The 13,774-nt window shown below is 40.5% G+C and overlaps 1 protein-coding gene and 1 pseudogene across 1 annotated transcript in view; both read right to left on the minus strand.

The window, feature by feature from the left end:
- The window catches only part of MORC1 (MORC family CW-type zinc finger 1), a 161,503-nt gene that overhangs the window by 82,672 nt on the left and 65,057 nt on the right, over nt 1–13,774 (minus strand). Inside the window, exon 14 of the mRNA XM_040621719.1 lies at nt 11,747–11,901. Coding sequence (XP_040477653.1) covers nt 11,747–11,901 — 155 coding nt within the window. The remainder of the gene's footprint in view (nt 1–11,746; nt 11,902–13,774) is intronic.
- Nucleotides 3,813–4,267, minus strand: LOC121100402 (annotated as a pseudogene).

Consider the following 13,774-nt stretch of genomic DNA (forward strand, 5'->3'; position numbering starts at 1 on the left):
TTATACTCTGATAATAAAATGGGCAGAGGACCTGAATAGACAGTTGGCCAAAGGACATGAAAAGATGCTAATCATCAGGGAAATGTAAGTCAAAAGCACAGTATCACTCCCCCCTAGTAGGATGGTTATTATCAAAAAGAGAAGAAATAACACATGTTGATGAAGATATGGAGAAAAGGGAACCCTCATGCACTGTTGGTGGGAATGTAAATTGGTACAGCCATTATGGAAAACAGTATGGAGGTTTGTCAAAATATTAAAAATAGAACTACTATATGACCCAGAAATCCCACTTGTGGATGGATATACATTTGAAGGAAATGATATCAGTACCTTAAAGAGATATGGGCACTCTCATGTTCACTACAGCATTATTCCGAATAGCCAAGATACAGAAATATGGAACCTCTATGTCCATTGGTGGATGAATGGTTTAAAAAAAAATGATTAGATAATGCAATATTATCCAGCCATAAAACGTTAGACATCCTGCCATCTGCAACATGAATGAACCTAAAAGCCATTAGGCAAAGTGAAATAAGCCAGAGAAAAACAAACACTGTATGATATCATTCATATGTAGAAATCTAAAAAAATAAAGTTGGGCTCATAGAAACAAAGTAGAACGGTGGTTGCTAGTGGCTATAGGGTAGGGTGAATGGGGAGATGTTGGCCAAAGGGTACAGGCTTTCAGTAATAAGGTGAATAAGTTCTGAGGATCTAATGTATGGCATGGCAGCTATGATTATAGTAGTACCATGCTGTATACTTGAAATTTGCTAGGAGAGCAGATCTTAAGCATTCTACCTCCACACATATGCAAAATGGTAACTGTGTGAGGTGAAGGATGTGTTGATTAACTTGATTGTGGTAAGAAATTCACAATGCATATGTATATCAAATCATCATGTGTACATCTTAAGTATATACCATTATTTTCTGTCAATTATATCCTAATAGAGCTGGGAAAAAAAATTGTCTATTGTACGCTGGCAAGAAATAGCAAAATTAGTAATAATCATTCATTATATTAAGTTGGCTTTGGCTAATGGTGTGGTATATAATTATGGACATTTGGTTATTATATATGTGGCTTCAATAACTGATGTTTTTGTTAATGCTTTGTTAATGTCTTGATGATGGTTTTTAAATTGCCCTTTCATCCAGAAATCAATTAAAAGAGGTAAAACTTCAAAATTTGAAAAGTACTTGATTTTTAAAAATACATCTTAAATACTTCCACCCACCTATAAAGAATACTATGAAGATAACCCAAGCTTTATTAATTCCAAAATTATATTAGTATCCTCCAAGTATTCTGATCTAAAAATTCAGCTTATTTTGTAAACAGGAAATGGCTACAAGCACACGGATAATATTCAAAATTATAGAAGAATACATATCTTGAGGTTTTTGCTTGAATAATCAACAAGCTTGTTAAATTAGTGGAATAATCAGGGATTAATGCACACAGAATTAAAGTCCTAATTTCTAGAACGAGTATCTGAGAACTGAAAATTTAATTTACTGCAAGCTATGTGCGGAGTACTTTATTCAGAAGATTCCAAATGTTTAAATTAATCTGATTAATTTTTCAGGAGCCTTTTAAAACTCGGAAAAAATAACAGGAACTGCTGCAATAACTTACTAAACATTTGCCAAACACCAGTAACTAAAAGAGCAGTTCACACAGACTCTGCCACTTAAAAAGAGGAGAAAGGCGAAACCCTCCTAGATGTCAGTTTCATATCTATTCACAGAATGTACGAAGACATCCAGGGAATCAATTAGCCGAGAGGAGAAGTAATAGAATTCAGTAATAAGCTACCAAAGCAAAGCTTTGATGGTTTCAATCAAAATAAGGAAGGCTAAAACAGTTACGAAATCAAAGCACCAGGAAAATCATATGATGAAGGTGCTTAAATCAGGTCCCTGACTTCAGGCAGTTCTGCAACTAAACAGATGATTACATTCTATTTTGAAAGATCTCCTGAGATAGAAATTACACATCCATTCTCAGGGGATTATAAATCATGCCTCCTGCTCTGTTAACATCGTCCTGTTTATCATTACCCCTCATTCTTAGCTAAGCCAGACATCAGACCCTTCCCTAAGCTGATCCATGCGTGATCACTGATCATTCATATTCATGACGCAGTCAGTTGGGTAGGGATGGCAAACCAGTTTCAACCAACATACCAACCCCAATCAGTTCGTAGTGAGACCTGTACACTCTTGAGGACGATCATGAGGCCAATGGCCACTTACAAGGGAGAGCTGCTATGGCGGCTTAGAGAGTCAGCAGGGCACCTGACAAGAGCTGCTCCATAACCACTTCCCCAAGGACTCCACTTGAACTGATGGACAGCAAAGCAAGAGGTCTTCAGTGCCGGTGAAGCTGCTTATGGCCCCATTGATTGCGTTGGCTCCTGGGTGGAGTAGAGTGGGCAAGTCTCACTTCACCGGGACGGTCAGTGGCAGAAGTAAGTGAAAGCCACGGCCAGAATGTTTTCACTTCACTCAACTGTGAGCACAGCAGGCTCCGGGCAAAGCTCCAGGAACCTAAGGAATGGGTCCAACTCCTTGGAAGCGTCAACTTCATTACCTCACCTGGCAACATCGCATCATTTTCTCTCATTCTGTATCAGTGTTTTCCCACGAGAAGCTCCTTAAGCCTCAAAATAAGTTCAGAACCACTAGCTCCCCACCCCGGACCTGAGAAAATACATGACAAAAAAATAAACTGAATTCAGTAACACTCCTGTGTGATTCTAGATTTTACCACCCAAACTACACCTATACATACTGGAAAAACTGTAGCATATGTATGTATAAGGTACAATGTCATTGTAGACAATTATTGGTAGACAGGGATTCGAAGATTCCAAACCATTCTCTAAAGTCCCCTAGGGCTGCCTGGCTCCCAGCTCCAAAACACGCCGCTGTGTGCACTGGACACTAGAAGGAAGAGGGTTAGGGGCCCCATGACAACAAGCCTTCAAACACAAAACTGAAGAAAGTTAGGTTTCTTCTGTGTCTTCCCTCAGGAAGAAAGAACTTTTGCTTTCTCTTTTTAGGTTATATTTTTATTTAATCATTTTCACTGCTTTTCTTGCATACACTCAACTTTTCTAATTCCCTCTGTAATGAGGAAATTAAAATTAGACATAATAATCTAATCTAAAGCATAGTGCTAGAGTTCTGTGTCATTACGGGCAATTGCCTAGCTGGCCAGCTCACTCTCCCAAATATCTGGGTTAGCTAAGTTTATCTTTCTACCAGGACTTACTTTACTCAGACATACACAAAGCCTGCTGACTTAATGTCCTCAGAAATCTAAAGATTCCATCACTTCTTTTTTTTCCCCTTATATCCCCGACTTTATTCAGTGGCACATTCACAGCAGGGATGGGGGTAGACACAAGATGGGGCCTGATCTGTCCTGGAGTCCTGGGTTCACCGTACATCATGCACTATGGACAGGAGGGAGCTCAGGGGGGCTCAGTGGCTCCAGCAGAAGCCTGTGTACCAGGGAGGAGGCAGTAAGTGCCTGGATCTTCCTAGCCCAGGCCCACAATGGGAGGGGTTAATCCTGGGCTGAGGTTGAGGGGCGGGGTGGGGGACACAAGTGTCTGCTCCAGAAGGGCCGAGTGGCCAAGCCCTTACCCAGGGCACAAGTCCACAGGGCAGGCTGGAGGGGCACTCTGGACGTAGAGCTGTGCCCCTCTTCCTTTTCCCCTCTGGTGAGGGAAACAGGGTTCTGGGCTGGGCCAAGCAGCTACCCTGTCCTGCCCCATCCTGTGCTTAGCCAATCAGAATGGCGATGTCTGCTTGACAATGAAGCCTTGATATGCAAATGCCTTCATGATGCTGACATTGTTAACAGTCATCAATGCCTGTGTGTTACAGGCTGAGGCCCTCGTTCTTGTCTACAAGTCCATTCTTAGGCCAGCAGCCCATGGCGAACCTGCAAGCCTTTTTCAGATTAATCCACTGCTTGAAGCAGTCTGCCACTGGCAAACCCAAGTACTGGCACTGGCCCAGGAGCAGGACTTTCAATCCCGGTCTCCGCAAGTGACAAAAATTGACTTGACGTTTGGATGACCCTCTCCAGCACTTGCTGCAGGCTTGGCAGGCCATCCACCACAGCTTGAATAACCCCAGTGAGCTCTGGACGGAATGGAGTAAGCTGTGGGTGCACTATGGGCTGGATATAATCGATCTCCATGGTCTGACCATCTAGCTTCAGGATGGGGAACTTGATGATTTCCTCCATGCACTCTGACCCTGGCCGACACAACCTACTTTCTGTGTTAATGCAACTTATGTTTAATTCTGCCTGCACTGTTTCAGGTTCAGTCATTAAGATGTAACCTACTCTTCTTTACTAAGGCACACACAAGTGGACTAATAGAGTTCTGAGGTCACGCTTCTGTATGGCAAGGGAAATCAGACTGGAAAAATAAGAGTATATTTAATTCCAGACAAAAGAAGGCTGCCAGGCTTTTTAGTATTTTATTTGCAATATAGGTAAGATCCTCTGAGATATTTTAGCATGAAAATTCATTGTAGATGTAAAAAATGTCATTATCATGATAATACAAGTGCAGTCAGAAAGAAAAGGAAGCCTAAGTACTGTGGATGGTGATAATTTCAATTACCAGGTGAAAGCAGTGTAAATGGATAAAATCTAAGAATGTGATTTTTTTTAAAACAGAAATCAATTCAATGAACTCCTGAACCATCCTGCTATTTGCTGAGAACTGGCATGAAGTAATGATTTTAAGCAGAGTACATATTTATGCCATATAAGTCAGGCAAATGTCTCTATCATTTTTATTGTTTTATCTCTAATCAAGGTTTTATTCAATACTTTTGTCAGAAATTAGACATAATAATCTAATCTAAAGATTCTACATTGTTTCTGTCAAACAGTAAAACACAAACTAACACAGGTGACCAAATGGAAGATGAAAAATTTTTTCTTTATAGAAGTCTTAGAGCTGATAAATGATAAAAATATGATAGAATTAGAATAGAAGATTTTGGAACTCCTAAGGGATCTAAGCATTGATCACTAACTGCTAATGTCATTAAAAGAGAGAGAACTGGACAACCTGACAGAACACAATACTACCTATGAAGCATCTTGACAAAAAAACAAATGAAAAAAACACCAGGTCTGAATTTGGTCAAGCTGCTAGCTTCTACCAATTTGCATAAAAATCAACAGAATGAAAGAACCTGTTAAGCCATATCCAGTAATGCAGCAAGCAAAATTTAGAGCATGTGAATACTATGAAACAACCAGCCCAGTTTTTCCTACAAATAAATTGCAAGGAAAAACAAGGGAGAAAGAGAAATATGGAGATAGGTAAGAAGGACCATGAATTATATTATGACAGGAGATAATGAGAAATATAACAACAGACTGGATATTTTATGGTATTAAGGAAGTACTGATAATTTTTAGGTGTTATATTCGTACTGTGATTATGTTTTTAAACAGAGTTCTTTCCTTTAAAAATATATGATAAATACATTTGACATAATTATATAATGTCTGGAATTTTCTTCATAATCTAGCTGTTGAGGAGTAGGAGGAATATAGATGACACGAGTTTGCCCAGGAGTTGATAACTGTTGAGGTTGGATAAATGGATTTACGGGTTCCATTATATTCTCTTTAATTCTGTCTAATTTCACAATTTGCCATATGTTATTAGTTTGCTAGGGCTGCCATAACAGCAACAACAACAAAAACCAGACTGGGTGGCGTAAACAACGGAAACTTACTTCCTCACATCATCTTTTCTCTGCGCACAGCCATCCCTGGGCTCTTTCTGTCCAAATTTCCTCTTCTTGTAAGGACACTGGTCAGACTGGATTAGGCCTCACTCAAAGGGCATCATTTTAACTTCATCACCTTTACAAAGGCCCTGTCTCCAAATACAGTCACATTCTGAGGTACTAGGGATTAGGACTAAAACATATGAATTCTGACAAAACAATTTGGTCCGTAATACCAAAATGAAAAATTTCAAAATAAAACATAAGGGTTGCCCGGGTGGTTCATTCAGTTAAGTGTCTGACTTTGGCTCAGGTCATAATCTCAGGGTCCTGGAACCCAGCCCTGGGTCGGGCTCCATGCTCAGTGGGGAGTCTGCTTCTCCCTCTGCCTGCCACTCCCCCTGCTCATGCTCTCTCTCTCATATAAATAAAGTCTTTTTAAAAAAATAACATAATATTGAAAATATATTTTTAAATGAAATAGAATACATAAAATCTGTAACTTCAAAAACTGAAGAGATATGAATTATTTCTTGACCTACATCTCCAAATAAACTTGTCTCATAGTCTCACCTTTCAATATTTATATAGACCTCCTCATGTATCCCTAGCAGAAATGCTGCATTTCATTTTTCTTGTAGTGCCTTTCTAAGATCATAGAGACTGAAGCACATCATAAGAAAACAGAATTTGTCATCAGTAGCTAACTATAGCTATTAGAGTGCTATGGACTGAATGTTTGCATCCCTAGTAAATTCATATGTTGAAGTTTAATCCCCAGTGTGATGGTCTTTGGCAGTGGGGTCTTTGGGAGGTAATTAGGTCATGTGAGCAGAGTCCTCATGATGGGATTAGTGCCCTTACGAGAGCTGCCTCACTCTCTTTTTACCGGGTGAGGATATAAGAAGTCAGCAGTCTGCAAACTAGAAGGCAGAATGTGACCATACCAGGACCCTGATCTTGGACTTCCAGCCTCCAGAACTGTGAGAAATATATTTATGCTGTTCATTAGCCACCAGTTTATAGTATTTCGTTACAGTAGCCCAACCTAAGACGTAAAGCATTATCTATTTTTTAAATAACTATTCATCTAACAAATATTACCTCTCATTTTCAAAATTATACACAGAGAAATTGACGTGAGCGAGATGACAGCCTACCTAGGAAGATTTGTAACTGATTAATTTATTTATCCAGTATCCCATTTCTACCTCAGTGGAGGTCGTCAGTGGAGGGCCAAGTGCTTGATTTTTCTATCCTATGCAACAGGACTTAAATGAAATCATAGAGAAAATACGGCCCAAACTTATCTGGAAAAATAGCATATTAGTTAGGAGTCAACAAGAGATTCATGAAAGGATAGGCCTAATAAGGTGATAGCATGTAATAGGACTAAATGTATGATTCTAGTCTAGGGTCCAAAAACACTGGAAAAAAATATAGGAGATGTATGGCTTAACAAGAATACACATTAAAAATTTTATTAAGAATTTTAATTGGCAATAAAGACACTGAAAGTCAATAATGTGCTTACTGAGAGTTAATATATCAGGCTGCATCAGTAGAATCACAACAACTTAAGAAGAAAAGAGATGATGATCCCATTTTATTCAAGGCTGGGTTTCATCTGAAATTTTTGTTTCTACGTGACCAGCACACTTTATAAACTATGACATTAAGCTGGTGAATATATTTAACACCCATCAAAGGAAGAATAGCAACAGAACTTGGAAATGTTAGGATAAAGTAAGGCTGAAGAGAGACAGAAAGGTTGTCTTCAAGTACGTGGGGGGCTGTCATTTGGAAAGGCTTCAGGCCTATCCTTTATGGCCCCAAGAGGGGAAACTTTTGTTGACCTGGCTAACTCCTCCGCATCCTTAGGAAACATCACTTCCTCAAGGAGGCCTCTCGCTCCTGAGCGCTGGCTGCTGCCTTCTTCTCTGTTGGGCACCAATCCCATTTCTAATTGTCAAATGGTGTTAGCCTGCTAGACCGCAAACTCCCAGAGAGGATGGACCACGTCTGACGGGCTCGTCCTAGAACACTCTGTGCCTACCATAGGTAAGTGAATGAAACAACACGTGACAAACAGATTTGACTTTGATACAAACCTGTATTTTTCTAATACAGCTGTGCAGAGACTCACAGGCTGCCCCAAGAAGTAGCCATTTTTCTTTCACAGGAAACCCTCGCTGGGGCTTAAAAAGGTGGTCCACTTGCCTGGGGCAGGGGTGGGTGAGGTAGACGAGATTAAAGCATCAGGGGGGTGACTAGCTTAGGTGATTTTTAGCCTCCTTACTCCCCTTAAGGCCCTATCATTTGAGTTCTGCTAGGACAGGTTATGCTTATTATGCCCCAGATTTCACATAGCACATTAGCTGGTATTCTCATCCAGTTTAGAAAAGTTTAGAATAAATTTCTATGTCATTCCTTCCGTTCAAATGCAAATTTCATTTGATTTTTTTTTTCTATCTTTTCCTTCTTCTCTCCCTACTCCAGAAAGCTGATGATCAATATTTCCATTTCACTGTAAGGATGCATAAAGCTTCAGGAAACATAGCAGCACACAGTGAGGTGCGGTCAGACTAAAGACAAAAGAAATACATCTGAGGTTCTTAGCATCAACTGTGCCAAACATAAATGCAGATTTGATAAATGACAAAGTCATTACCTCTCCATTTCCCTTTCTGTGGATCTGATTTTTACAAGGCCTCAATTTTCCATAGAAACAGATCAGATTTATAGCCAATACAAAGATTGCATCTTTTATTTATAAGGCAAAAATCTACCCAAATACTTTTCAATACTGGCTTTTAGAGCATTAGGCAAGAATTAGATAACTTTGGTTATTCCTGTGGGAATTAATACACAAAGACCTTGAAGGTCGATCTTCTCGGCACAGTTCCTGAAACTATAAATTCTGACCTCGATTACTTGATTCAGTTTGATAAGGAAGTTTTGGGATGAGGTCATCATATATGTGAACAAATACACATGCTCGCTCTTCTTTCTCCACTCCCTGACTTCGTTCTTGAGGAACACCTTTTGTAAAAGCACCCTCAGCCCGGAATCAATTCATAGGCAATTACGAAATTAAGAAAACAACATGGTATTAACTAATAATAATTAAAATGCAAACTAACTTTTTTTTTTTTTTTGCTTTAACTATTTCTGGGGGCGAAAGGACACCACACTTCTACTCAATTAAGAAAAACATTTTTACAGTCTTGAGGTCTTTTATTTTCTTTACATTTATCACGCCGTGAAGTCCTAGGGAATGGGTTCCGGCAGTTCGAGCTCCTTTCCATTGGTTGGTTCTCACAAAGTGTGCTTCTCTGGGTGGGACAGGCTGGCGCTTCCGCTGAACCCAAATACCCTTCTCTTTGGCTTCCTTCTTTTTCTGATCATTTTCCTTCACCCGCTTCAGGAAGCTCTCTCGGCTCTTTGAGTGTTTAATATGCTCAATGCGCACATTAATTCTCTTGGCAAGAATCTTGCCCTTAACTTGTTTATAACAATGCCAACAGCATGCTGAGTAACACTGTAGACTCTTCCAGTTATGCCGTGATAATATTTGTGGGCATTCCTTTTTGAACAGTGCCCATTCCTTTGATGTCCACAATATCACCTTTCTTGTAGATTCACATGTTATGTGGCCAAAGGAACAACACCATGTTTTCTAAAAGGCCTAGAGAACACATAGCAGGTACCTCTCCTCTTTCCCTTTGTATTGGTCATTTCGGCGATTTACTGGAAGATGGCAATTCCAGCCAAAAGGCCAAACCTAACTTATTGTGAATCTTAGTATATCCACTGAAAAGTTTCTGAAAAAATTAGGCTGAGATAGGGTTGGGGAATTACACATGGGGGGAAAGCAGACAAGTGACACCCAAAAGTTAAGAGTACAGTTGTTAGGAGGGCACCCCCACACCAGGAAAATGGGCTTTCAGAGAGCCCTCCCCAGAACAGGACTCAATACGACTATCCTGAGGAAGTGTGGGCTGGATGGAGATCATTTCTTTCACCTTTGAGTTTCACGTCTCTTTCTGAGGTTATTCCTTATTGCAAGGACAAGCGAGACAAGAAAGAGGTTACAGAGAAACTATGAGAATGGAGAAGTCACACCATTTTCAAATGCTTAATGCTTTTTCTTTTGCACTATGTCATGCTAGCATTTCAAGACCAGAGAGTAGATCCTTGACTTATATCTCACTCTGATAGCCCTCTGTTTTCTACGGCTTTAAGTATAACCTGCCAAGTAAGGTACTCATTCCTACATTCATTATAACTTCAGACATGTCTATGAGAAAAAAACACACGTGGAAAAAGTATGTCTATGCTAAGCAAATGGTACATGGATATACTCTACAGAGCCGTGCTTCTCCAACTCAAACGTGCCTACAGATCACCGGCCATCTTGCTGACATGCAGACTGCAGGCCAGCAGGTCTGAGACGCTGCCTATCTAACGAGCTCTCAGGCGATGCTGACGCTGCTCACACTGAGTACATTTCAGACCCTGACACAAAAACCCGGCGCCCGCACCTTCATTCCCGCTCTGCTTTTTCTCCCGAGTTCCTGTACTCTTTCCTGTTTCACTGCTGTAAGAAAATTTCAGCACTCAGCTAAGTGAGTGCAAAAGAAAAGAAAATATTCTAAAATCACAACTTCAAGGAGAGCAGCAAGATTTCAAGTTGTCTCAGGGGTAGAGACATAATTTTTGATATGCATGAATTATACATACTTCATGCAAATCATTGAACACAGTAGCCTATTTCTTTCCATAAATGAAGCCCTATGTCTGCATAACTTAAAGGAAGTTTATTTCATTAATGCACAGCACACCATCTCATTGTTCAGGTATCTCTGGGGAATGAAGTGGTCTGAATAAGCCGAATTTTTCAGATAAATAAAGTTTATCTTAAAGTTTTGGAATATATACGCACCCTGCTCGGCTGGGAGCCTGCTTCTTCCTCTCCCTCTGCTCCTCCCCACTGCTCATGCACTCGCTCACTCTCATAAGTAAATAAATAAAATTTTTAAAAGGGGGGGGCACCTGGGTGACTCAGTTGAGCATCTACCTTTGGCTCGGGTCATGACTCTGGGGTCCTGGGATCTAACCCTGCGTCAGGCTCCCTGCTCAGCAGGAACCCTACTTCTCCCTCTCCCTCTGCTCTTCGCCCCTGCTCACATGTTCTGTCATAAATAAATAACTAGGATCTTTCTTAAAAAGTTTCCAAATATATTTATTTCAATGATTTTTAATCGAAATCTTCATTAACATATTCTAAACTTGTCAGCCTTACAAAACAAGGTTTAACACACATCTACAATTATCCAGGGTCAACAATGATTATGCGATGGCATGATATATCAATGCTATGGGAGCTTCTCAGGTCTGTATGGAACTACGTGTTCCTTCCCACACAGCAGAGTCTTGGAGTGGCCCCCTAGGCCTTCCTCAAGCAAACTTCTGCTTCCTTCCTCCATGATCAGCTCTCTTTCTGCTGACTGCCCTTCTCTCTTAGTTTTTAATCTGTTGCTTTATTTTTCACATAATATTCTGGAGAAGATTCTGAGACTGGCTCCCTTCTCATTTCTCTTATTTATTATTACTTTTAAAAGATCCTATTTATTTATTTGAGAGAGAGAGAGAGAGAGAGAGAGAGCACTAGACAGGCAGAGGGAGAGGGACAAACAGACTCTCCACTGAGCAAGAAGCTCAACGTGGGACTCAATCCCAGGACCCTGGGATCATGACCTGAGCTGAAGGCAGACGCTTAACTGACTGAGCCACCCCTGTGTCCCTGTTATTATTATTTTAATAAATAAAAGGAGCTCTCTTTTAGGGCTTTGGGCTGCCAGCTGCCTCAATCAGTGCAATCATTCCAGCTTAAAGAAATCACAGAAGTTGACTCTTGATTACGTATCTCTTACTGTGACTATTGAATACTCACTGATCCCGGTGTCCTTACAGTATTGGACCAAGTATTGCCCCATGACTCTTAGCAGATGATTATACTCTTGGACATTGAGAAATTCCTGCTTATTATGGGATGGCTCCATGATCTCCAACGGTACATTAACAATTCCAACCACGCCTGCACCAAGTCTGGGAGAATAAATAAATACATAAGTAAATTCTGGGAAACTTAGCTAAGGAAAAAGAAAAAGCAAATATACCATGGTCTTTTGAAATCAGTTGTGGTTTTTTTGGGTTTTTGGTTTTTTTTTTTTTTTTAAACAAATAAATTGATTCACTTGGTCTGGACCATGTCAAAGTTTAACAAGTTAAAACTGTATTTTGTTACATAAATCTATGGTAATCCTAGGTATGTCTGGTCTCATAATAAAAAATCTCTTAATGCACACTGTTACTAAATTAATATGACTCCCTTTCCAAACCTAAACCTTACATGGGAATCAGGGTGGATGGGAAGAGGAAGCTTTTTAGCATTAGACACCACTAACAATGTTTTGCTGAAATAAACTGACATGACCCTTTTAATGATCTGGCCAGAGAGTGACTTTCTCCATCCTCATTTCATCTGTCAGGTTGAATTTTTCCTCATCATTGCAGAGGGGTGCAATGTGACAGAATATTCTGCTTAAATTCCCTGTTTTGGGAAAGAGCATCCAGTTGTCTAGCTCTCCCAACTTCCCTTGGCAAGGCACACAGACCAAGCCTTCCCAGTGTGGAGCTGCTGCCTACGATGTTTTCCATACTGTCCGCCTTCCACCCTGCCCTCCTTTCACTATTCATTCTGTAAGTCTACATTTAGGCATCATTTCTTCCAGGAAGCCTGACTCAACTTCCCCCAGTTTGGTTGACTACCCCTCCCAATGCTCTTTTTGCACCTGATGCTTGCCTCTAGCATATATCCATCCATCCATCCATCCATCCATAGCACTTGGCCCTATTTCAGGAACTAGGAANNNNATTGAGCAAGAAAAACAAGGTCCCTGCTTATAAAGTTTCTCTTCTATTGAAGCGTAACAGGCAGTAAGGGTAACCAGATCATTTCAGATGGTTTTAAGGGGTAGGAGCAAAATAAAACAGGTGCTGTAACGTGTGAAGAGTGATAAGGTGGGGGGCTGATAGCAGGAGCTACCGTTAATCAGACAGTCCAGGAAGACCTTCCTGTGGAGGGAACTTTAGAGTTGGTGCCTAAGTAACACGCCAAGACCAGCACTACAGAGATCTGAGGACAGAAGGTTCAAGGCAGAGGGACGGCAGGCACCAGGCACAGGAGCAAGCGAGCTTGGGATCTATGAGAAACAGGAAGCTGCCAGTGGGGGAGGGAAGGACTGTCCCAGAGCCAGGCAGAGGCCAGATCACTGGAAGAGCAGGGTAACCAATTCTATTCAACACGCAGTGGCGTTTTATACAAGAGAGTAAACTAATTTTTTTTTTAAAGATCATTCTCGCTGTTTCCACAGAATATAAAAAAATACGTATTTATATACTGGTCCCTTTGACTGACTATAAGTTCCTTAGCAGAGGGTAGCAGCTGTTCACCATCTTGTCTGCAGAGCTTAGGGCAGTGCCTGGTGCACGATACTGCAACATGAGAGCTTGCTGAATGAACAAGTGAATGAACTGCTAATTCCTCGAGAGGGAGAAATCAGATGAAGAATGTTCCCCTGAGCCATTCTACTAGTCACGATTATTGTGTTTGACCTCTGAGCCATTTTACTGGTCACAATTATCCTTTATTTTTTGACTCTCTACATAATTGATGACAGCAGCCCGTGGAGTTTCAGACCATTGGGAAAGCACCAGAACGTATTACTCCGGAAGCCAACTAGGCTGGAGAGTGTTAATAATACACGCTCGTGCAGGTAACAGGCAAGAACTCACACGTGTAAGGGTTGCACAAAATGTTAACAGGGTTGCTTTACAAGACTATGGATTTTTCTTTCCTAAAATTTCTTTATTATGCTTGTATTATTTTTAAATTGGTACAATATTAAGAACCTAACCC

This window comes from Ursus maritimus, unplaced genomic scaffold (assembly GCF_017311325.1).
Source record: "Ursus maritimus isolate PB19 unplaced genomic scaffold, ASM1731132v1 scaffold_4, whole genome shotgun sequence".
NCBI lineage: Eukaryota > Metazoa > Chordata > Mammalia > Carnivora > Ursidae > Ursus > Ursus maritimus.